This window comes from Leptonychotes weddellii, chromosome 5, assembly GCF_054177405.1.
Source record: "Leptonychotes weddellii isolate Sample4059 chromosome 5, ASM5417740v2, whole genome shotgun sequence".
NCBI lineage: Eukaryota > Metazoa > Chordata > Mammalia > Carnivora > Phocidae > Leptonychotes > Leptonychotes weddellii.
This window is the reverse complement of record NC_138373.1, coordinates 55,404,235-55,426,994: the sequence shown is the minus strand read 5'-3', so window position 1 is coordinate 55,426,994 and position 22,760 is coordinate 55,404,235. Positions and strand designations below refer to the sequence as shown.

Below are 22,760 nucleotides of genomic sequence, written 5' to 3'. Positions count from 1 at the left end.
TGGAAACTACGTCTATGGAGTTGTGACAAGAGGTACTGGTTTCTATGGAACATGAAGCTTTTAAGCCAGGGCTGCCCCTGCATCTTCCCAGTATGGGCCTTGTCCCTGCACACCCGAGCTTCGCTGCTGTGCTGGGTGCTATCCTGGACCACAAGAACTCCTGCAAACAGGGAGTGTGATGTTGCCCTGCTGGTAAGCCAGTCTGTCCTCTGTCTGAGTCGAGTGGGGCCAAGAGCAGCCTGTGCTAGTCCTATGAATCTGAATGTGCACTTGAACCTAGGAAGACACCTCCCCACCCACGGTGGGTGCTGCACCCTTACTCAAAGATACTTTGGGGGAAGGGAAGAAAACAAGGAACAAAAGATAGGGAAGGAAGGAGAAACAAGCCAACAAAACAACTGATGAAACAATGCTTCATTTCCCCAGCTTTGGCTGATTTAAAGACAAATACTGAGGGCGCCTGGGTGGCTCAGTTGGTTAAGCGACTGCCTTCGGCTCAGGTCATGATCCTGGAGTCCCGGGATCAAGTCCCACCCACATCAGGCTCCCTGCTCGGCAGGGAGTCTGCTTCTCCCTCTGACCCTCCCCCCTCTCATGCTCTCTCTCATTCTCTCTGTCTCAAATAAATAAATATCTTTAAAAAAAAGAAAAAAAAAGACAAATACTGAGCTCTCTCCCTTCTCTTTGTCTTTCTTTAATACCATAAAAGATTACATTTTAAAATGTTTTATTTTCTAAAGTGAAAACCCAGGTTTGTCAGGCTAATGAAACTACTGAAATAAAAAGTTAATGCAAGTCCCAAATTAGAAATAACAAAAATAGGGGGCGCCTAGGTGGCTCAGTCAGTTAAGTGTCCCACTCTTGATTTCGGCTCAGGTCATGATCTCAGGGTTGTGAGATCGAGCCCCACATGGGGCTCCGCGCTCAGTGGGGAGTCTGCTTGAGATTCTCTCTCTCCCTCTCCCTCTGCCCCTCCCCCCACTCACGCATGCTCTCTGGTGCTCTCTCTAAAATAAATAAATAAATCTTTAAAAAAAAAAATAGCAAAAATAGTTTCTCTCTTGTGCCAGCTCTGATCACTTGGTTGTGACCACATACATGCTGTGGTGAGAATGATTCTGAGGTGGGACCAGCGCAAGAGAAAAAGAGCCACAGCATCGATAACATCCACTCCAGTGCAGGACAGCGACAACACGAGTGCCAAGGCCAGTCCTCTTCTAAAAAATATATTATGTGCATTGCATTTTAAATAATTGATTATGAAGTATTTGAAGCATACAAGAAGGTATGCAAAACAATACAATGAACACCCCTGTATCCTCCACTCAGCTTCAGAAATCAGATACTTCCAATATGATTAGAGCCCTGTATGAATTTCTTCCTTACCTCAAAGTAACCACTGTCCGAAGATGATGTTTCTCATCTTTATTCATTTTGTTACTTTCATTATATATGCATGCATCCCTATGTGGTGTATAATTTTGCACATGTTACACTGTATTTAAGTGGTGCTTATTATATGCCTTTGCCACTTGCTTGTTTGCTTAACATTATATGTGGGATTCATCCAGGCAGATGCATGGAGACTTAGTTCATCCCAACTTCACTGCTGTCAGGATTAATTTAAGTGGACCCATGTGGCTAGTGCCATGGACACCTGCTAGAAGCAAAAAGCTAATTCCCTCTGCAGAGATGCACCCTTAAATCAGGCTTCACTGGATCTCAGAGACTGAAATCCAGAAGTCCAAAACATAAGCAATAAACAGCAGAATCAGACCCTCAGAAATCTGAATAATATAGATATGGGATATAAATGAAGCTTTAAAATTTTAAATCCATTAAAGAATAAATTAGAAACTATGAAAAAAAAATGATTCACTGAAAAACAAAAAAAAAGGGAGACCAGGCAGCAAGAATTCTGGGAAGCTGGTACTGGCAATGGTCTAGTTTAGCATGTCTACAAACAAAATAAGTGTGCTTAAAATATGATACATTTAAAGTTAATAAAAATAAAGCCAGAAGCCTCAAACATCTTACCTCTGAAAAATCATTCCTTTCTGCTTTTCGCACTGCGGATTCTGCCATCCAGTTCTTCAGTACATACCTAGGATTAACAGCTTAAGGGGGCGGGGGGAAGCATGTTTTGGAACAATAAATTACTAAGTCCATACAGGCCATATGAAATTATCCCCCAAATTAGATAAGCTTTAAGAACTGTGCTAGAGGGGCGCCTGGGTGGCTCAGTCGTTAAGCGTCTGCCTTCGGCTCGGGTCATGATCCCAGGGTCCTGGGATCGAGCCCTACATCGGGCTCCCTGCCCCGCAGGAAGCCTGCTTCTCCCTCTCCCATTCCCCCTGCTTGTATTCCCTCTCTCGCTGTGTCTCTCTCTGTCAAATAAATAAATAAAATCTTAAAAAAAAAAAAAAGAACTGTGCTAGAATGTATGGTGATTAACGTAACAAAATAAAATTAAATTAAAAAAAAAAGAACTGTGCTGGAAGGTGCAAATGAGAAGAAACGATCAGCATCAGTCCATTTCTATTGTTTACAAACAATGTACACTGTCTATTATGGTACAGAAAACACTTTTTGAAGCGTTATGAGCAATACTGTATTTGGTTTTTCTCTTCGGTGTTTCATCATTACTTTGGTTTTTTCACCATGTTCAGTTCACTAAGCACTTTCTAAAGCATGGAGAAAGTAGTGAATGCATCTGAATTAGGCCCTTTAGCCTAAGTGGAGGAGGCAGGGGAAAGAAGTTGCTGATTTCAACATCTTTAAGCTCAGAATTCAGGTCCTACTTAGTAGGACTGCTTAAAGTTAATGCTGCCAAGAGCAAACATGAAAGGTTACATGCAGGCAAAACTCTTTATAAATTTATATTTTTGATAGTAACCACACATTTTGTCATTTTAAAGGTATTATAATAATGGCACATTTAGAAAAATTCCAGAAACTACGTCTTTAGTTGAGATGAGCCCTTTCCAAAATAATTTATCAACTGAATGGAAAGGAGGGATGCTTCTCCCCACTAGCACAACAGAAATTCCAGGAATCATCATTTTGTGATTCTCAACAGTTTGCTGAGCTACTTGAATGGAGGAAACATACAAATTCCCTTTCAGCTTGGTTTTAACAATCTACCAAGTTATGACATATAATCTAATGTTATAAGAAGTGCCCTGTGACCCAGTAATTCTGTAGGAACATAGTCTATGAAAACAAATTTAAACATAAAAAAAAAGTATTATTTATATTAAGGAAAACTAGAAACAATTTAAATACTTAGTAGGGGAATAGTTAAGTAAAACACTGCATACCCTTTCAAAGAAATATTATGCAGCCGTTAAAAGTGTTACATTATAAAGAATGAAGCAGCAAGGGAAAATGCCTTATTTACTTTTAGCAGAAAAAAAAAAAAAGACCTAAATTATACCATTGTATGATTACTACTACATTTTTCTCCTAATCAATACACACAGAAAAAGAGAGACTAGAAGTAAATGCAAAAAGTAAATAATAACTGTGTTTGGGAAAACGGGATTTTTTTTTTTTTTAGTCTTTCTATAAGTTTGCATTTTTCAAATTTTAAAGAATTCATATAGTACTTGTTTAAAACAAGTCACATATACACAGAAAATACAATCTTTAAACAAAAAGGAAACTAACATGCAAGGGGAATTGTGGAATGCTCAGCGTAGGCAGAGGGAGAGCGGAGCCTTCCAATGAAAAGTTTGACAAATTTGACAAACACTGCCTAGATACCTGGCAATGAAATACTGTTAAAACATACGAGAAATTTCAGCTACAAGCAGAAGTGCTTTGGACCAAGTTATAAATATACAAACTACTTGAAAATCAGAAAATTATAGATCTGTTTATAAGATTGAGGAGTTATTGGATTCTGTACATTTTTATCTAGTTGGGAGTTTTCTGTTGGTGGGTTATTTCTTTTGGCAATAAAATTTTAAGCAGTGGGTTAGTGAGGATTCTGTCCACACACAAACCCTGCCAGAGTTCCATGTAATGTGGTAATCCCTGATCCACTAGAGTGTTGACTACTTATGGGCAGGGCTCAAATTCATCTTTGTAGTTTCAGCTTTAAACAGTGTGACTGTACAAAAAGGGGCATGTAATAGGGGCTAAGTATATGTTTCTGAATAAGCAAATTTAGTGCTGGAAGAGATTTAAGACTATGTTTTACTGACCACATCATAATATAAATAAAGCACGTCATTGCTACCATACAAATGGAAAAAATTAACGTATCAGAAAGCCAGCAGACTCGATGGCCATAAAACACTGAACTCTTCAAATTATTAAACGCAATTAATCTCTCATAGGCTGGCAATGAAACTGGAAAATGGTAGTTCTATTTATCATTTATCTAACTCAATAAAAATAAATCTTACTTTCATTGTTAGTTATTAAAATACTTTAAGAGAAAAATTATTACAAATGTAGCATCTTCCATTGTTCCTTCTCTCTGTCTCTCTATTTTAATGTCCAGGAGGAAGAATGAAGAAGGAAATTTTTCTTTTATTCTATTATCTACAAAAGGTCAGCTCTGAAATATCTACTTGAGGTCACAATTTAAATTTATACTATCACCTTAACTGACAGCACTTTCACTTTGATTCCCAAATGATCTTGCTTAATTTCTACTGAGAGTCCTCAGCGCGCAAAGGAAATGTCTCTGACTTGCAATCATACTAGCATTCTCTTTGTTTCTTTTCCAAAAGAGAGAAATTTGGGCTGAGCCGATCCCAGTCGGGGCCAATTCATTCTCCACGATCACTGGGCATATGGCTGTGTCTCCAATGAGGCTCAAACCCAGGATTTCAACATAGTTGGCCTTGAGCTCTAATAACCTGTGTTCTGAGGACAAGTAAAGATTCTTCGGAGCATGTGCCACACATTCACTACTAGGCACAAAGAAAGCAGAATTACACTGATGCATTTTCAGAATCACAACCAAATTAGTTTTATTGTAGAGGTAGCTGTTTTAGAGCTTTTTAATATCTCCCCCCAGCAATATAAACCCAATCGCATCATGCTGGAGATACAATGGACACTGTCAGGGCACAGTACTGACAGTAATCAAAAGCATTTCTCAAACAAAATTTTACTATGATCTTGGGCTAGGTGGGCACAATGTGACATAGAAGAGAAGTGATCAATGCCTTCTGGTGGCTTATGATCATAGAGTTATTCGGAGGCCTAAAAATTATAAATTTTATAGGTTTTTTTTTTTTTTAATTCTAAGACCTTTAAAACACTCACCTTTGATGTTCCCATTGCTCGCAACTTGGAGCATTTACAAAAAAATTTTAAAGCAAATCTTCCCCCTGGAACCCCTGGCTGGCTTAGTTGGTAGAGCATGCAACTCTTGATCACAGGCTCGTGAGTTCGAGCCCCCACACTGGGCGTAGAGCCTACTAAAAAAAAAAAAAAAAATCTTCCCCTAATCTACTATTTTTTTTTTTAATGTTTTGAAACAATATACAACAGCAATATATTTTTAGTTTTTTGGTTGCTAAAAAACATAGTCATCCCAGTCTTCCCAACAAAGATATTTAATGTACTCTATACTAACGTAATAGCTGATACTTATTGAGTACTTATTATGTGCCAACTACCATCTCCTGATTTTGTGCAACAATCCATGATGTAAATGCATTTTATAGATGAGGAAACAAAAGCGAAGTCAAATGGATAGAACTGTTTTAAAACTGGACTGTCATGATTGCACAGTTTTTTAAATTTAGTTTAAAAAATCACTGTACACTTAAAATGAATGAACTTTGTGATGTAAATTATACCTCAATAAAGCCACTAAAAAAGTATATATACACACCAGAAAGAGAAAAAGAGGGATGAAGGAATCGAGTGACCTGCTTAATAACATCTAGGAAATAAATGGCCGAACCAGAGCTCAGGTACAGCTGGTCCAACTCCGGGGGCCAGACCATACTGCCCCTCTAAGGAAAAGAAACTCAGGTCAAGAGCTGAGAAATGAAGACCCTAGAAGGGAAATGAAGATTCAGACTTCACTACACTGGACACTCTTCTTAGATATTTTATTTCTTCATGCCTGTTCAGTTCAATTCCACATCCCTGATACACACTGTTACATGAATTTGTGCAATTTCTTACATATTTGCATTTTCCTATCAATTAAATATATAGTAATAATGTATGGAAGTGTACCTTTAAAAAAATAACTGCACTATCATTATGAACTTTTATCAGACCACTGCTCTTTGTGGAAATTTATCTTTTTCCTTTCCTTGAGAGCACATTGTTCAGCACTTATTTCTCTAAAATAACTGAAAGCTGCAGCCTTGAGTTCATTAAATTTCTTTCATTTACCACCTCATCCATCCTGTCATAACCAAACAAATCCAAATACTAAAGACTGTCACCACATGTTAGTCTCCCGATTTCTTCTTTCTCTTAACTGCTGAGTGTCCACATTCTGAACTGGCTTATAAATTCTGTATGACTGCACCAGTGGACAGAAGTGGCTGGCAACGAAGAGATTACTCATTTTCCTGTAAAAGCTAAACTTGGGTTTTTTTAAAAAGATTCTATTTAGGGCGCCTGGGTGGCTCAGTTGGTTAAGCGACTGCCTTCGGCTCAGGTCATGATCCTGGAGTCCCGGGATTGAGTCCCACGTCGGGCTCCCTGCTCAGCAGGGAGTCTGCTTCTCCCTCTGACCCTCCTCCCTCTCATGCTCTCTGTCTCTCATTGTCTCTCTCGCAAATAAATAAAATCTTAAAAAAAAAAATTTAAAAAAAAAAAGATTCTATTTATTTATTTGACAGACAGAGAGCAAGAGAGCACAAGCAGGGGGAGCAGCAGAGGGAGAGGGAGAAGCAGGCTTCCCACTGAGCCAGGAGTCCGAGGCAGGGCTCCATCCCAGGACCCTGGATCATGACCTGAGCCAAAGGCAGCCCCTTCACAGACTGAGCCACCCAGGCACCCCTAAACTTGGTTTTATTTCTATAATAATGTCCTGAGTTCAAGAAGCAATCTCACTCCCTAACCTAACATGGAATGTTAGCATCATCCTTATTTCATTCACACAAAATTGGCCACCCCGATGACACACATTAGCTCTCTATGCAAGTCCTAAGTAAGGCAACAGGAATCAAGGACTTTGGACCTACTGTCTGAACATCTTTGATCTTGTTAGAATCCACACTGTAGAAAGAACTAACTTCCATTTTTTTCTTTTCCAAACCAAGTGTGAAGTCACATGGTAAACTGAAATTGATACATAGAGATAATTTCTTTTTAGAGCTATCACTTACTGGATGTGTATTATGGCCCATGCATGATAACAGGATATTTTATATATATTATTGCTCATCATTACAACATCGCTGCAAAATATCCCCATTTTATAATAGCTAAGGGCCTTGAAACTCAGAGTTAAGTATCTTGCAGATCATGCAGCTAAAAGGTAGCAAGATGAGATTCATCTGCCAGATCCGCAAACTCACATTCTTGCCACCATAACCCAAACTACCTTGTCTCTCTACCATCTTGTAGGACAATATTATTTTAACATCAGTATGCAAACTGTTATACTGTTAAAGGTCATTTAGAAAAGCTCACAGATGACACTTCAACTAAAATGTACTTAACTAGAATTATTCTAGTTAAAAACAAGCCAAAAAAAAACCCCAAAAAACAAAAAACAACCCTTGGTTGTTACTCAAGTAATTACTTCAAGTAATTTATAGATGAGTAATTACCTCAAATAATTACTTCCAGCTTTCAAAAAAATGTTGCTTTTATGTGATAATCCTTAAAGTTGAAAAAATCAAAAGGTTTACTCACTTGTCATTCTTTTTCTTCTTTCAGAATCTGAATCATTCATGTTACTAACAAAGAATAAAACAAAGGACAAGATTAACCATTGTCTCCTCCTATCTTTTTTTCAAAAAGGTGGGAATTATTTCACAAGACAAATATTGGGGAAAAAAACATTTAAAAATCACGCTGAATCAGTGGTCTGAAAGGAAGACAGAAAATACTGAGTTTGATTACATAACATATAAAATACTACCTTGTTTAGGTATTTTAGCTAATCCCAAACCTTTTATTTTTACAAATTAAAAAAAGTTTTGTCTAAAAAAAATCTAAATTGTCTGATACCTTTCTTTATCTTAAACAGTTTTCTGAAAATAATTCCATTTTTTCTTTTCTTGATTAATCATGGTCATCTTTATAAACAGCCCTCAGGGGCAATTAAACTGGGAAGGACTATTTCTCCCTGTCTCTCCCTTCAGAGACCACTACCTACAATGTCTTTACTCCCAAGTTTGTTGCTTCTACTTCACTGTAATTTATGAAGCAAAGTAACGTCTTACAAATGTATACGATGTGACCACTAATAGTCTAGAAGCCTGAGGAGCTCTCCTCCAGAGCTTCAGGGCATGGGCTCTCTGGGGCACCTGGGGAAGCAGCGTTATCAGAGTTGAGGTGAACAGACCTGTGCTGTCTCCATGGGTGAGGTGTTGCCATGGACGCCTCAGCGGGTGCAAAGTACCCAGGAGTAAAAAGGAAATGATGGAAAGTTGAAGGAAGACTCGATGGGTTACCTCTGCTAAAGTAATCCATCACATGCTTTTTCAGAAGTGGTTAGATTACCTTACCTCTTCAGTCTCAAAAGGTACTGGGACACCCAGGCAGGAAAAAGCTTGTGCTCTGAAATCATCTTCAGTGCCCAGAATTGCTAAGTGAAAATGCAGTAATAGGCTGCTTATTATATTAATATTGGTTCTGTTTATTTTAACTTCATGTTACTTTAAATTATGTTCTTTAATAACAACTTGTAATATCCAGATTTTTTAAGACATGCTATTTCAAGTAGAAGTAGACCTAAAAAAGAATAATATTTTCCTTTTCTTTATATGACATTCAACTCTAAAATTCTAATTCATGGAAATTCATGTAATGGCATGATTTAAGATAAACCAAGTCCTTATAGAGATTACATGTGAATACTTGTTATCCAAAAGCCTTCCTTTAAATAATGTATAATTTACTTTTAAAAACTTAATTTGCAACTGCATTTTATTTAGTCATCTATTAATTCATTCAACAAATATTTATGGAATGTCAATGCTGCTCTGGGAATTGTTAGGTGGGAAGGATTTAAAAATTAATAAGACATGATTCCACTCCTAGTATCTGTCCAAGAGAAATGAAAACATATGTTCACACAAAAACTTGTAAATGAGTGTTCAGAGCAGTATTTATTCACAATAACCAAGAAGTGGCAATGACCCAAATGTCCATCAACTGGTAAATGGATCAGCAAAAGATGGTATATCCATACCGTAGAGTACCACTCAGTGACAAAAAGGAAAGAACTGCTGATACAGGTAACAATATGGATGAACCTCAAAACTTGGCTAATGAAGAAGCCAAGTGCAAAAGACCACATTTTGTATGATTCCATTTATAAGAAATGTCTAGAAAGCGAAAACCTTGAGACACAAGGTAAATTAGTAGCTGCTTGGGGCTAGGAGTGGAAACAGAGATTAACTGCAAATGGGCACAAAGGATCTTTATTTTAGGGTGATGGAACTGTTCTAGAATCAAATTGTGGTGATAAATGCATAAATCTGTAAATTATAAAAAAAATCACTGAATTATATACATAAGGTCAGTGGAATTTTATGACATGTAAATAATACCTCAATACATCTGATAAAGAAAACTTAATTAAGAGAAAACCAAATGTCAAAATGACTACCTGGGGAATGTTGAGCTCCTCTAACTGGCTTTGGGTAATCTCGCTGAGCTGCCGAAATGTCATTGTAAAATCAGCTTCTGCCTTTTCCATGAGCTAATGAGAATAATTATGTTTATCAATCTCAAGTCTTCAAGAATATGCTGATTAGTAATTCAAAAGTTAGTCAGAAAAAAAAAAGATAAAATGACAAACTCACATGTAAGAGAAATGCAATTAAATCATCATCACCCTTCCTCTCTCCAAGTAACCCCAGTTTGGCTTTGAACAAGTCTCTAAATCTGAAAGAGAAATGTCAATTCAGTTCAACTCTCACTATTTTAAGAACTGTCCTCAAACCAACCAGGATGCTTTAATATCCCTAATCAAAAGGACAAACCTTGTATAATAAAGAACTGGATACCCCTCAAGAATCTGAGCAGCTCTACAGGGAGAAAAAAGGAAAGACAATTAAACTTGATTTAAAATTAACATTCTTGAATCACATTTTACAAGAACAAAGTGAACCTTTTCACATGTGAAATATAAATATGGTAATTATATTTATCAATCTCAATTCATGTTTCATAAAAATATAAAGATTAAAGCATTCTTAACCTTTTTTTTTTAAAGATTTTATTTATTTATTTGACAGAGAGAGACACAGCGAGAGAGGGAACACAAGCAGGGAGAGTGGGAGAGGAAGAAGAAGGCTCCCCACTGAGGAGGGAGCCCAATGCGGGGCTTGAACCCAGGACCCCGGGATCATGACCCGAGCTGAAGGCAGATGCTTAACAACTGAGCCACCCAGGCACCCCAAAGCATTCTTAACCTTAAATTCATCTTGAAACAAATTAAGTTTCTATTTCTTAATATTCTTAAATGTATTTTAAATCATATAAAAGCTCAACTCATTCTGAAGCTCCACTGCCTTTACCTCACTGAGCTCATCCCGTGTAAGTTTTCCCCTCGCTCATTCTGAGGCAGCCACAGGAGCCTCCTTGCTGTTCCTTAAACGCCCCCCACACACCTGCTCGGGGCCTTTGCACAGGCTGGTCCCTCGCCTGGAGCACTCTTCCCCCAGGCATCCATGTGGCTTGCTCCTGTGACTCCTTCAAGCCTTTGCTTGAATGAGGTACTGACCATCCTTTTAAAACTGCAGACCTTCCCTCCCTTTATTCCCTATCCCCTGCTTTATTTTTCTCCATTGTATTTATCTCCTTCTAATAAGCTACATAACTTATTTATTCTGCTTGACTGCCTCTCCCACCAGAAGTAAGTACCACAAGGGCCCAATTAACATGCTGTTTGATTCACTGCTGTCCCCTTAGTACTTAGAACAGTGTCTGGCACATACTGAGCACCTCAATAAATATTTGTTGAACGAATAAATGAACTCTGCAAGGCAAAAGGGATATAAAATTCATGGAGACAAGAGTGACTGCTTAATGAATATTGTTTTATATTGCTTTGATTTTCAACTATGATATACTACCAATATATTTTTGAATTATATTAATTAAGGAAACCACAGATCATATATAAAACTCATCTTTAATGTAGTAATCCTTTTTGCTACCTAGGGTTAATGAAATTACTATATGCTTTGCCTTCCACTTGGGATCTTGTACTGGAAATGGCCAATTTTAGATTTGGGGGAGGAGTGGGGAAGAGAGTCAAGTTAAATATGCTATCTTCAAATATATATATATATATATATATATATATGCTTTATCTTCTAGCAAATGCCTTAGAGACACAGAAATGATTAAAATGTGATCCTGCCCTCAAGGAGTTCAATTCCAGTGGTTATGTCAAGAAATATCTTAACATTCTATGTAATTATTAATGTACTTAGATTATTATTCATGCTTATTTGTATACATATGCGAGATATTTCAAGTAACTAATTATAAACATTACAATGTTGCCTATTATTTATTCTGTTGTTTAAAAAGGCAACCATGTACACTTGTTTCTTCAGCCTGAATTCAGAATGAGAGATCACACAATAGTCAGACTGAGATTAAAAATTCAGCTTTAGGGGCTCCTGGGTGGCTCAGTCGTTAAGCGTCTGCCTTCGGCTCAGGTCATGATCCCGGGGTCCTGGGATGGAGCCCCACGTCTGGCTCCTGGCTCAGCTGGGAGCCTACTTCTCCCTCTCTCTCTGCCTCTCCCCCTGCTCATGCTCTCTCTCTCTCTGTATCTCTGTGTCTCAAATGAATAAATAAAATCTTAAAAAAAAAAAGTTCAGCTTTATTATTGATGAAAGCTAATCTCGAAAATATGGCTTAAGTCTATGGATAATCAGCATGTTAATATATTGTGCCTAAATTAGAAAGATTTGTTCACTCAGTTACTAGAATAACAGTTATAACTATGGGCCTCCCCCATTTGGGCACACCCCTGTAAACTCTTCATATAAAAAAGCAGAAAATGTAGGCTTTCTCTGGTCAGGCACATCTCCGAAAAGAGAGGTATTACTAGGATGAGCCACACATGTTTAGTTTCTTCTCCCAAATTCATCAAACGGATCATTAACCCTTTGTCCCCCGGAGAGGAGTAAGAGTAAGTGGAGCCAGAGAAGGACTGTGTACTCTAAGGAAGCCCCCCCACCCCGCCCCAACTGCAGGGAACCACAAGAAGGGGAATAAGTGATTTCCTTTAAAAGTCTTCAAGGCCAAACACTAAACCAGAGATGTCAAAGGAAGATGGCGGTTCAAATGAATTTTGGGTGCCTGCCCTTCCCTGCTCTAATTCAGCCCCTGTGCTGGGCCTCAGAGCTTCAGGGGCCTGGAGGAGGCAGGCAGGCCTGGAGGGTCTGAGCAAGGCTGCAGGCCCTCATTCTTGAGGTACAGCATGGCCGAGCAGAGCAAAGACATTAAGGGCCCTATCTGTATAAATGTTAACTGCAAAAAATCAGTGGGCTTCCTGGCTTCCAAGCGGCTACAGGAGAGCTGCTAAAACCTCTCTACCCCCGAAGGTGGGAGAATGTTAGCCTTGACTGCTTGGAAGAGCTGGGAGCAGAGAGGCAGCCTACGAGAGGCCCAGTGGAGAGCTAAAAACTTACCTGCGGGTATTCTGCCAGCCCATGAAAGGGGTACGACCGCTTAACTGGAGCAGAGCCCCAACGGAGAGGTAAAGGAAAATAACGCAGTGCCTAAGTGTTTTCCTCTCATACCCAGAGAGAGGAAAAACAAAAGAAGGCCAGAACAGTTGGCTCCTAGTACAATGGAACAGCCAGTGGAGACAGATAACAATATGAAAAAAATAACAAGACACTTCAGAAGAATAAACTGTGCCTCAGGAGACCTTCTGGAACTACAAGATAGTATTTCAGACTACAAAATTCAGTGGAAGAATTGAGGGGGATAATGTTACTCTTGAGACTCAAATTTAGTGACCTAGGAAATCGGGAAGAAGAAATACTACAAAACACTATTCAGTGGGCGCCTGGGTGGCTCAGTCAGTTAAGCATCTGCCTTCAGCTCAGGTCATGATCCCAGGGTCCTAGGAGTGAGCCCCGCATCGGCCTCCCTGCTCAGCAGGGAAGCCTCCTTCTCCCTTCCCTCTGCCTGCTCCCCCTGCTTGTGTTCCCTCTCTCTCTCTGTCAAATAAATAATTCTTTTTTAAAAAGTGTATAAAAAACACTATACAAAAATACAAAGAAACGGAAAGCATAAGGAAAAAAGTAAGAGACTTGGGGACATACGGAGGATTCATACAAAGAATGGAGTGCCAGAAGCACAAAAAGGAATGGAGGAAAAGTCAACAGTTAAGCAACAGCAGAGATTTCTCTCGCTGGGGATGTGGTTACAGTCAGAGAAGCAGAACCACTATTGGTGCCAGAGGACAAGGGGTGTATCTTAGGGATTCGACCTTCCGTGATTGTGGGAGCCGGTGAACAATGGCATATCATACTGTTGCTTCTGTGTCTGGTTTTGGGGCTCAACGTCAGCAGCGAGGAGAGGACAGAAAATTGGATGTGAAACTGGAGACAGTGAAGACAAACTGGAATGTACACAAACTGAAACCCATGTCTAAACCCCAAGTGTCCAAGCTCAGTGGTGCAGGTCAGCTGCAGGATGAGCCAGTGCCCCTCAGCCCCGAGCAGTACACACCCCGGCCCAGGACTCCACTTGGCTCTCTCCCCACACCAGCACGATGAAGCAGCAGACGGACGGCAATACGCGGGAGCGGCAGTGGGGCCTGACTCTAGCCCAGCCTTCTGGGTGGAATCGTGCTGCTGCCTCACTTCCACCTTCCGGATGCTGCAAACTTCTCTTGGGCCATAACCATACAGGGAAGGGGAATTTGGAGTGTAGCTAAGCTGATACAACGTAAGGCCCCTACGCTTTACAGTTCTGACTAATGTGAAAAGAGAGAGGTGATGTGCACAAATTCTGACATGTACCCTTCAGCAGCGAGGACCTGCCTCGTTTCTTCTTCTCCATGCTGCCACACAGAATTTGGATGTTACAGACGGTGCCCCATCTCAGACCCTGAGGACTACACGCAGTGCAAGGCAGGATGAAAAGCTGAAAGCAGTCTGAGACTCAGACAGCAGAGTCCCCACTCCAGCCCTCAATTACCAACCTGCACACTTTCATAGGAGAGAAAAACGCATGTCCATCTTGCTCAAACTACTATTATTTTGGGTTTCTGTTACACACAAGTGAATCCATAATCTAATACCCTACGTCTCAATTATCTGTCGGAGTAAAATAAAAACAGTAATAGTTATGTAAGAATTCAGAAAATATATCACCTCTATACCCCAGTAAATAATAGAGTAATCAAAACAGAGACTTCAAGATGGAACCATGAATAAAAAGCAATGGCCAGCAGTGAAATGATTAGAAATGTGTGCGTGTGCGGGTGGGGGAAGCGCAAGGGCAAGGACTCTTAAGATGGGAGAGATACACTTCAAGGAAAAACCTACAATAGTCTGAATTCAAAATACTAAGCTATCTTATTAGCAAAATCTAGCAGTTGGGTACTTGGAGGTAAAACGTAAAAGCATTGAGTCTCATTGAGATGGAAGGGGAAAACAATAAGCCAATAGAATCTTAGTGAAGGAAAATTATTTGGAAACTCATTTTCCCATAACAGTAGAGAAAGTGGCAGAAAAAGGAAGATAATTAGCAGTGGCGGGTGGAGAATACAGTAGTTTCCAAATCAAGGTGGGGGGGATGATGAATGAACTGCTCAAATCATAAAAAGATAAGTAAAGTCCATGGGGGGGGGAACTGATACATAAAATAAAGCATGATGTAAGGCAGGAATAAAATCAATCAGTTTTTTACAATAAATATGAACAGCCTACATACTTCTATTAAGACAGAAACCATCATATTGAGTTAAAACCTGGCTATATGTGTTGTTTGTTTTTACAAGAAACATACTTTAAAACAAAGTGATAAAGGTATAAAAACAAAGTGAGACTCGAGGCACATCCAACAAAAAGAAAGCACGAATCATAATATTAATACCATATAAATTGAAATTTGGAGTTAAAAGGATAAATCAAGATAAGGGGGGTGATTATGTTGGGCTAAAGGGCACTTTTTTTTTTTAAGGAAATATAAGTAAAAATCTGTATGTACCAATAATACAACAGCAAAATATGCAAATTTAAAACAATTACAAAAAACTACTTAGTAAAAATACAGTTAAAGTGGGAGATTTTAATACACATCTCTTACGTATCAAATTTATCAAATTTATCAAATAGATAAAAAAATAGAGTCATAAAGGTCTTGAATAATACATTCAATACACTTAACTTGATATAGTAAAACTTTTGACTACAGAGTATACATTCTTTTGTTTGATCATGAAATATGCACAAAATTCATTATGTTGGGGCCACAAAGAAACCTTAACACATTTTAAATAGATTTTACCAAACACATATAAAAAATATATGAATAAAATGATCCCAACTATTAAATATTAAGAAAAACAGTGATAAATAACCCTTAGATCAAAGAAGAAATAAACAAAATTTCACAACACCTAAAAAGCAATAAATAGGAAACACTTTATCCTGATAACTGTGGGAAAAAGCCAAAACTCTACTAGAGAAAAATACACAGTTTGAAATGCCTTCATTATTAAAGACTAAATAATAAGATGGTTTTTAAAATGTTAGCTTCAAAAAATGATCATTATACAAACCGTATTTTCATACAGATTTAATTAGTGGATTTAGGATTTACTCACAGCTGCTTTTGCCTAGGATCCAGTAATGGGTTTAAAGCTTGCAACAACTTGTTTAAATTAAACATCCCAACATTGGCCTGATTTCCTATTTTATATCTTCTTTCATCATCAGATGTGTTTGGGACAAAATCTGTTTAAAATAAAAAATATTAGCATTTTTTAGTGGAGATAATTGTAATAAACAGGCTCTCCCTTTCTAAGTTTATATTTAAATTTAATAAATTTATAGTCATTAGATATGTTCACATTTATTAAATCTTTCTGACATTAAACATTTAACTAAAAAAGTAACATAAACACTTACTACCCATACACATGAAATTCTTTTTCAATATGAATATTTGCCTAATAGAGGAATACAATTCTAATATGTAAGAATTTTCAAGTGATCAGGGGCACCTGGGTGGCTCAGTTGGTTAAGCGTCTGCCTTTGGCTCAGGTCATGATCCCGGGGTCCTGGGATCGAGTCCCGCATCAGGTTCCCTGCTCAGTGGGGAGTCTGCTTCTCCCTCTCCTTCTCCCTCTGCTCCTCTCCCTGCTCGTGCTCGCTCTCTCTCTCTCTCCCCCAACTAAATAAAATCTTTAAAAAAAAGAATCTTCACGTGATCATAAATGTACTTCAAACTCCACCTCAAGTATCACATCCTCCACAAAGCCCACTTGGATCCCTCCTTGTAAGGACTGTGTTACTATGGCCTCCATTTTATAGGTTGGTAAAGTGAGAAGTTAAGTAACGTGTCCAGGGAAGGGCACAGAGCCACTATGACTCAGATGCCGGAAGTCAAACCTGCATCTGTCTCTCACAGGTTCCCTACTACCCTCCCTGTCATCTTCTCTAATATGTGATTCCTTAAGGGCAAAGACCACAAAGGGCTCATTTTTGTATCCCTGTAGCACCTGGAACATTGAGTACCACATAAAATGACCATTTTATGAATGAACCCAATTCTTTCTACTACCCCATCACTGTATTAGCTATAACAATTTATCTAAAATAAACTTGTAATCACTTTTTAGTGAAATAAGATATATGTGTGTATACACATACATATTTACATATAAATCACACATACCTGGGTTATAGGCTTCCATAAAACCAAATGGGCCATAGTCAATTGTAATGGATAACAAACTGAAGTTATCGGTATTACAAACACCTGAAACCACAACAAAAAGATTCCAAAAACGTGGTAATAAAATAATAAGGCATTTTTTAAATGTATAAAATTATTCAGAATAGAAAAGGCAATGGAAATGCACTTGTTTTAGAAGTGAAACAAAATTAGATTATCAATTGAAAGTTTAACTGGGGGCGCCTGGGTGGCTCAGTCGTTAAGCGTCTGCCTTCGGCTCAGGTCATGATCCCAGGGTCCTGGGATCGAGCCCCGCATCGGGCTCCCTGCTCTGCGGGAGGCCTGCTTCTCCCTCTCCCACTCCCCCTGCTTGTGTTTCCTCTCTCGCTGTGTCTCTCTCTATCAAATAAATAAATAAAATCTTTAAAAAAAAAAGAAAGTTTAACTGTTGATGTCAAATAACTTAATAGATATCAAAACTACATCTTTTAACTAAATTTAGCCTTTTGTTTTATACCCCACCCCCACAAAGATTTCAAATAGTGCAGGAACAAAAGCCCCAAGAAATACAACTTCTTCTTACTTATCCTCAATTTCTTCCATTTGTTTTTAAAAATGTAAGTTACTTGGAATGGAAATGAAACTAGTAAAGGAATAAGATGAATTCATTTCCAAAGGATGGGAAAAGGGGGAAATATGGATATGTTCCCCATTACAGTCCTCAGCTGCAGACCACTAGCAGACTGGGGAGGGAGTGTGCCCTCCCAGGCAAGGGGGCTAGGGCTAGCTGCCGGAGTGTGGGTAGGAGGAAGCCAGGGAACAGATACACCAGCCTAATACAGGGTATTTGGCAACTGCGTCCAATATAGGGTTTCAACCTTTTTCAGAGCAAGATGGCCCTGTTTATCAAAATGTTAAATGTACAGACTCTCTAACCCAGCCATTCCACATTAGGGGTTTGTCCTCAAAAGTTACCTTCAGGAATATGAAGATACAGTTGCAAGGTAGTCGCTGTGCTATGGTTCATAAGAGCAAAAACTATGAAACACCTACCCCGCTCTCCCCCAACCCACCCCAAGAGAGATACACAGAGTATGTGTCTGATAAGCAAGCGGATTTCAAGAAGTTTTGCAATGTGGGATTCCCTTTTGGTATTTATCTAGAGACATTAGAACATATGTGATTTGTTTTTCAGTTATTCTTAGTTCAGGCAGATAGTCCTTCCTATGCAACTTCACACACTAAGTGGCTTCAAACACACAAGCCAGCCCTGCTTTTTTCATAGGAAGTGTACGAATGTCATCCCCAAAAAGCCCAAAAGAATTGATACGAAATGGTTACTAATGATTACCCTGGAGAATGGAATTCACACTCACTTCTGTATACTTCCAATTCTTTTTTTTTTTTTTACGATTTTTTTATTTATTTGAGAGAGAGAGTGAGCCAGAGACAGAGAGCACACAAGCATGGGTGAGGGGAGGGGCAAAGGGAGAAATGGACTCCCCACCAAGCAGGGAGCCAGACACAGGACTCAATCCCAGGCCCCTGAGATCATGACCTGAGCCCGAGACAGCCACTTAACCGAATGAGCCACCCAGGTGCCCTATACTTACCATTCTTTATCAAAAGCATGCAGTGCTTTTACAATTAAGATTTTTTTTTTTTTTTAAAGATTTTATTTATTTATCTGACAGACAGAGACAGCGAGAGAGGAAACACAAGCAGGAGGAGTGGGAGAGGGAGAAGCAGGCTTCCCACGGAGCAGGGAGCCTGATGCAGGGCTCGATCCCAGGACCCTGAGATCATGACCTGAGCCGAAGGCAGACACTTAACTGACTGAGCCACCCAGGCGCCCCTTACAATTAAGATTTTATAAACAGCTTTAAAGAGACCTAAATATAATACATGTACCCACAATGTTGAAAAGATTTACAGGCTGGGGCGCTTGGGTGGTTCAGTTGGTTAAGCATCCAACTCTTGATTTTGACTCGGGTCTTGATCTTGGGATTGTGAAATCAAGCCCAGCTTCTGGAGTCAGGCTCTGAGCTCAGCCTGGAGTCTGCTTGTCCCTCTTCCTCCCCCTCTGCCCCTCCCCCTGCTCACTCATGCTCTCTCTAAAATCAATCAATCAATCAAATCTTTTTTTAAAAAAGAAAGCTATGCAGGTAATAACATCCTTGTTGAATTGAGGATGCTTATTCTATTTTGTGTATACTGTTCCATTCAAAACCATTTTAAACACAAGAAAATTGTTTCTCTGTTGCTAAGAGCCAATTCATATATCATAAATGTTAAGAAGCTCATCAGCGGGAATATTTTAAAGTACACAAAAAAGAAGTCCTCTGGTTCAACAAATTAACTCTACTTTCCCATCAGGAAAATGAAACATCAGTAGATGACTTACCATGAGCAAAACCAACAGACATCCACAAGGCAATGAGTTGTGCCGTCTTTGATACCACAATAGAGAAAAAATCCTAAAATAAAATTCAGAAATTTTTCAGATTTTCAGGAATGTATACTCTTTTAGGATCTTCTGCTAAGTCACAAGGAGAACATGGAAAGAATTCAGAATGCCAGAAGATGACTAAAGGAATGGAAATTAACTGATGTACGAAAAAAATGGAAGAACGTAGAATTAGTCACCGAGAAATAATATATAAAGGCTCAGACACAGTATAATGACCAGGCTTTCTCCATGTCCAGTAAGAACAGGAAATGCATTAGAATTCAGCACAAGGGAGGTAAATGTAAGCAAAATGAATTCTTAACTTTGAAATGAGTCACCAAGAAAAATAATGGAATTCTCTTCTCTGCGGCCGCTAAGAGAATGAAAGAGGGTGATGGAGACCAAATCATTTCCACGGGAATAGAAAATCACATTTTCCTGTTACGTATTGTGTTTATTTTAAAATTACTACTATAGAAATATCTAGAATATCTAGAATCAGGATGTAGTAGCACCTGTTCTTTTTCTCTGGATACCTTTCAAACAAAACAACTTTCTTATCTATGTCTTGTTTATGAAGTGGTTCACCTTCTCCTCCTCTAACAAAATGTTCAAAGTGTTCTACATTTCCTTTCCTACCTTTAGTAAAGTTCTAAGTTGTAACCGCTGATGTTGGCGGGCCATGAGATAAAACCAAGTATTGCTCTTTCTCTTTAAAAACTTACCACATGGGGCGCCTGGGTGGCTCAGTTGTTAAGCGTCTGCCTTTGGCTCCAGTCATGATCCCAGAGTCCTGGGATTGAGCCCCACATCGGGCTCCCTGCTCAGCAGGGAGTCTGCTTCTCCCTCTAACCCTCCCCCCTCTCATGTGCTTTATCTCTCTCATTCTCTCTCTCTCAAATAATAAAATCTTAAAAAAAAAGAATGAAAGATGAAAAAATAAGGAAGTGGAAGAAATAAAACTGTCATTTACACACATTATCATTGTCTGTACAGAAAATACAGAATGCCAATTTCAACAATTTGCATAGAATACAACCAGTTCAGGGCACCTGGGTGGCTCAGTCAGTTAAGCGTCTGCCTTCGGCTCAGGTCATGACCCCAAGGTCCTGGGATCGAGCCCCGCATCAGGCTCCCTGCTCCGTGGGAAGCCTGCTTCTTCCTCTCCCTCACTTGTGTTCCCTCTCTCACTGTGTCTCTCTCTGTCAAATAAATAAATAAAATCTTAAAAAAAAAAAAAAAACTTACCACATATCTGTTAGGTTCTGTGACCTTCACTGAGGGGAAATGCTCCCGTATGATGAAGTCTAATAATGTCCTGGAGAGAAGAAAGAGAGAGCATCATCGTTCCTCAGTATCAAATCATCTAAATCTGCCCTTGACATCCAGGAAGCCATTAGATTCAAACTTAAAATTTTACAAATCAAAGTAAGATTTTACTCTCAAAACAGCCACAGAGAAATACTTCCTCAATACCAGTCAAAACTGGAAATGTGTTTCTAAGACAGTATTAGATTCCACCATGTTATACTACAAATAGAGATTAGTTCAGTAAATACCCAGCACACACCTATTATATGCCCCGTCAGGTGCAAGTCCTGGGGGAAAGGATATGCCAAGACCCAGGCCCAGAGGACCCAAACCTCAAAGCACACAGAGCAGATCAGGGAGACGAACACAGGAAGAAATAATGACATTACAGTGTAACACATGCAATAACAGAACAATATAAAAGATACAAAGTTAACAGAGCAGGGAACGATTATTTATATCAGCAGAGTCACGTAAGACTTCTCAAACAGGGGGTGGCAAAAAATTGCCCAATGTTTGAAGTTAAAGTATTTAAGTTGTCTGTGTATCATATTTTTTATTCCCTATTTTAACTGACTTGTCAACTAACTATAGTGTTTAATGCACTGGATAAGAAAGAAACCAGAAGGGCGCCTGGGTGGCTCAGTTGGTTAAGCGACTGCCTTCGGCTCAGGTCATGATCCTGGAGTCCCTGGATCGAGTCCTGCATCGGGCTCCCTGCTCAACAGGGAGTCTGCTTCTCCCTCTGACCCTCCCCCCTCTCATGTGCTCTCTCTCATTCTCTCTCTCTCAAATAAATAAATAAAATCTTTAAAAAAAAAAAAAAAAGAAAGAAGCCAGAAAAAAATTGGGGTTGTAGATGTGACTTGGGAATTATTAAAAGCCAGTCAAAACAAAAGGAGTGGATTAGAGTTTGTGTATATATGTATTTTTCCAGTCATTTAATAATTTAATCATGTGAATAAGTGCTTATATGTCAAGAACTGTTGCAGGCATTTGGGAAACAAAAAGGAATATATACGTGGCTATGTGAGCCAATAGAGAGATTTTCAGGAGGAGGCGGTCACTAATATACACCAAATGCCAGAGAGCTAAGTGAACTATAACGGAAGTATTACCACCAGATGGAACAGTTTCAGTGACACCATGAATCCAAGCAGAAGTGACCCAAAAAAACAAATGGGAAGTTAGAAATAATGCCCTGTGAGTGTAGACAACTCTTCTCAACAAGCAAGATGACCATGAGCTCAGCGAACATATGCTGAAGTGAGATGACTTCCCTACTCTGCTTACTCATTTCCCTCTTGTCTTCTCTCCCCGTATCCTTCACCGACTAGGTATCTGGACTTATTACACTGATAACTACAATACAACAGGATCCACAACCCAAATGATTCTAGTTCGTCTAAGAGAATCTATGTGACTTCTTATGACTTTTTAAAACTCTATTATCTTAACAAAGGGAAGCAAAATTCCTCTCAAAGGAGGAAATGTTTTTGCCTGAAGACACATCTCGTAAGTGGGCTTGAGGAAGATGGAGCTGTGTTAAGTAGAGACACTGCGGGCACCAAGACATCACAAAATGCTGGAAGCTGTACTGTGTGGTGCAAGAGTAAGAATTCGTTGCTTTCGCTCTTTTGAAGCCATCCTCTGTCCTCCCTGCAGAAAAGTCTTCAGTAAGATATACTCTGTCCTGAGATGCTTTGTGTAAACTTTCCCTGTTTGTTTGCTTTTGTCCTAGTGAAGGGGCTGAGTTTCCTTTTTTTTTTTTAATTTTATTATGTTATGTTAGTCACTATACATCATTGGTCTTTGATGTGGTGATCCACGATCCATTGTTTTCATATAACACCCAGTGCTCCATGCAGTACGTGCCCTCCTTAATACCCATCACCGGGCTAACCCATCCCCCCACCCCCTCCCCTCTAGAACCCTGTTTGTTTCTCAGAGTCCA

General features: G+C 39.1%; 1 protein-coding gene across 1 annotated transcript in view; it reads right to left on the bottom strand.

Moving 5' to 3' along the window:
• The window catches only part of LOC102730594 (protein nucleotidyltransferase YdiU-like), a 37,392-nt gene that overhangs the window by 5,735 nt on the left and 8,897 nt on the right, over window positions 1–22,760 (bottom strand). The window contains exons 7-16 of the mRNA XM_081820771.1: window positions 20,744–20,813; window positions 19,451–19,523; window positions 17,047–17,130; window positions 15,974–16,103; window positions 10,149–10,193; window positions 9,969–10,050; window positions 9,773–9,865; window positions 8,667–8,746; window positions 7,849–7,892; window positions 2,038–2,117 (exon numbers count right to left, since the gene is read on the bottom strand). Of these exons, the coding sequence (XP_081676897.1) occupies window positions 2,038–2,117; window positions 7,849–7,892; window positions 8,667–8,746; window positions 9,773–9,865; window positions 9,969–10,050; window positions 10,149–10,193; window positions 15,974–16,103; window positions 17,047–17,130; window positions 19,451–19,523; window positions 20,744–20,813 (781 nt within the window). The remainder of the gene's footprint in view (window positions 1–2,037; window positions 2,118–7,848; window positions 7,893–8,666; window positions 8,747–9,772; window positions 9,866–9,968; window positions 10,051–10,148; window positions 10,194–15,973; window positions 16,104–17,046; window positions 17,131–19,450; window positions 19,524–20,743; window positions 20,814–22,760) is intronic.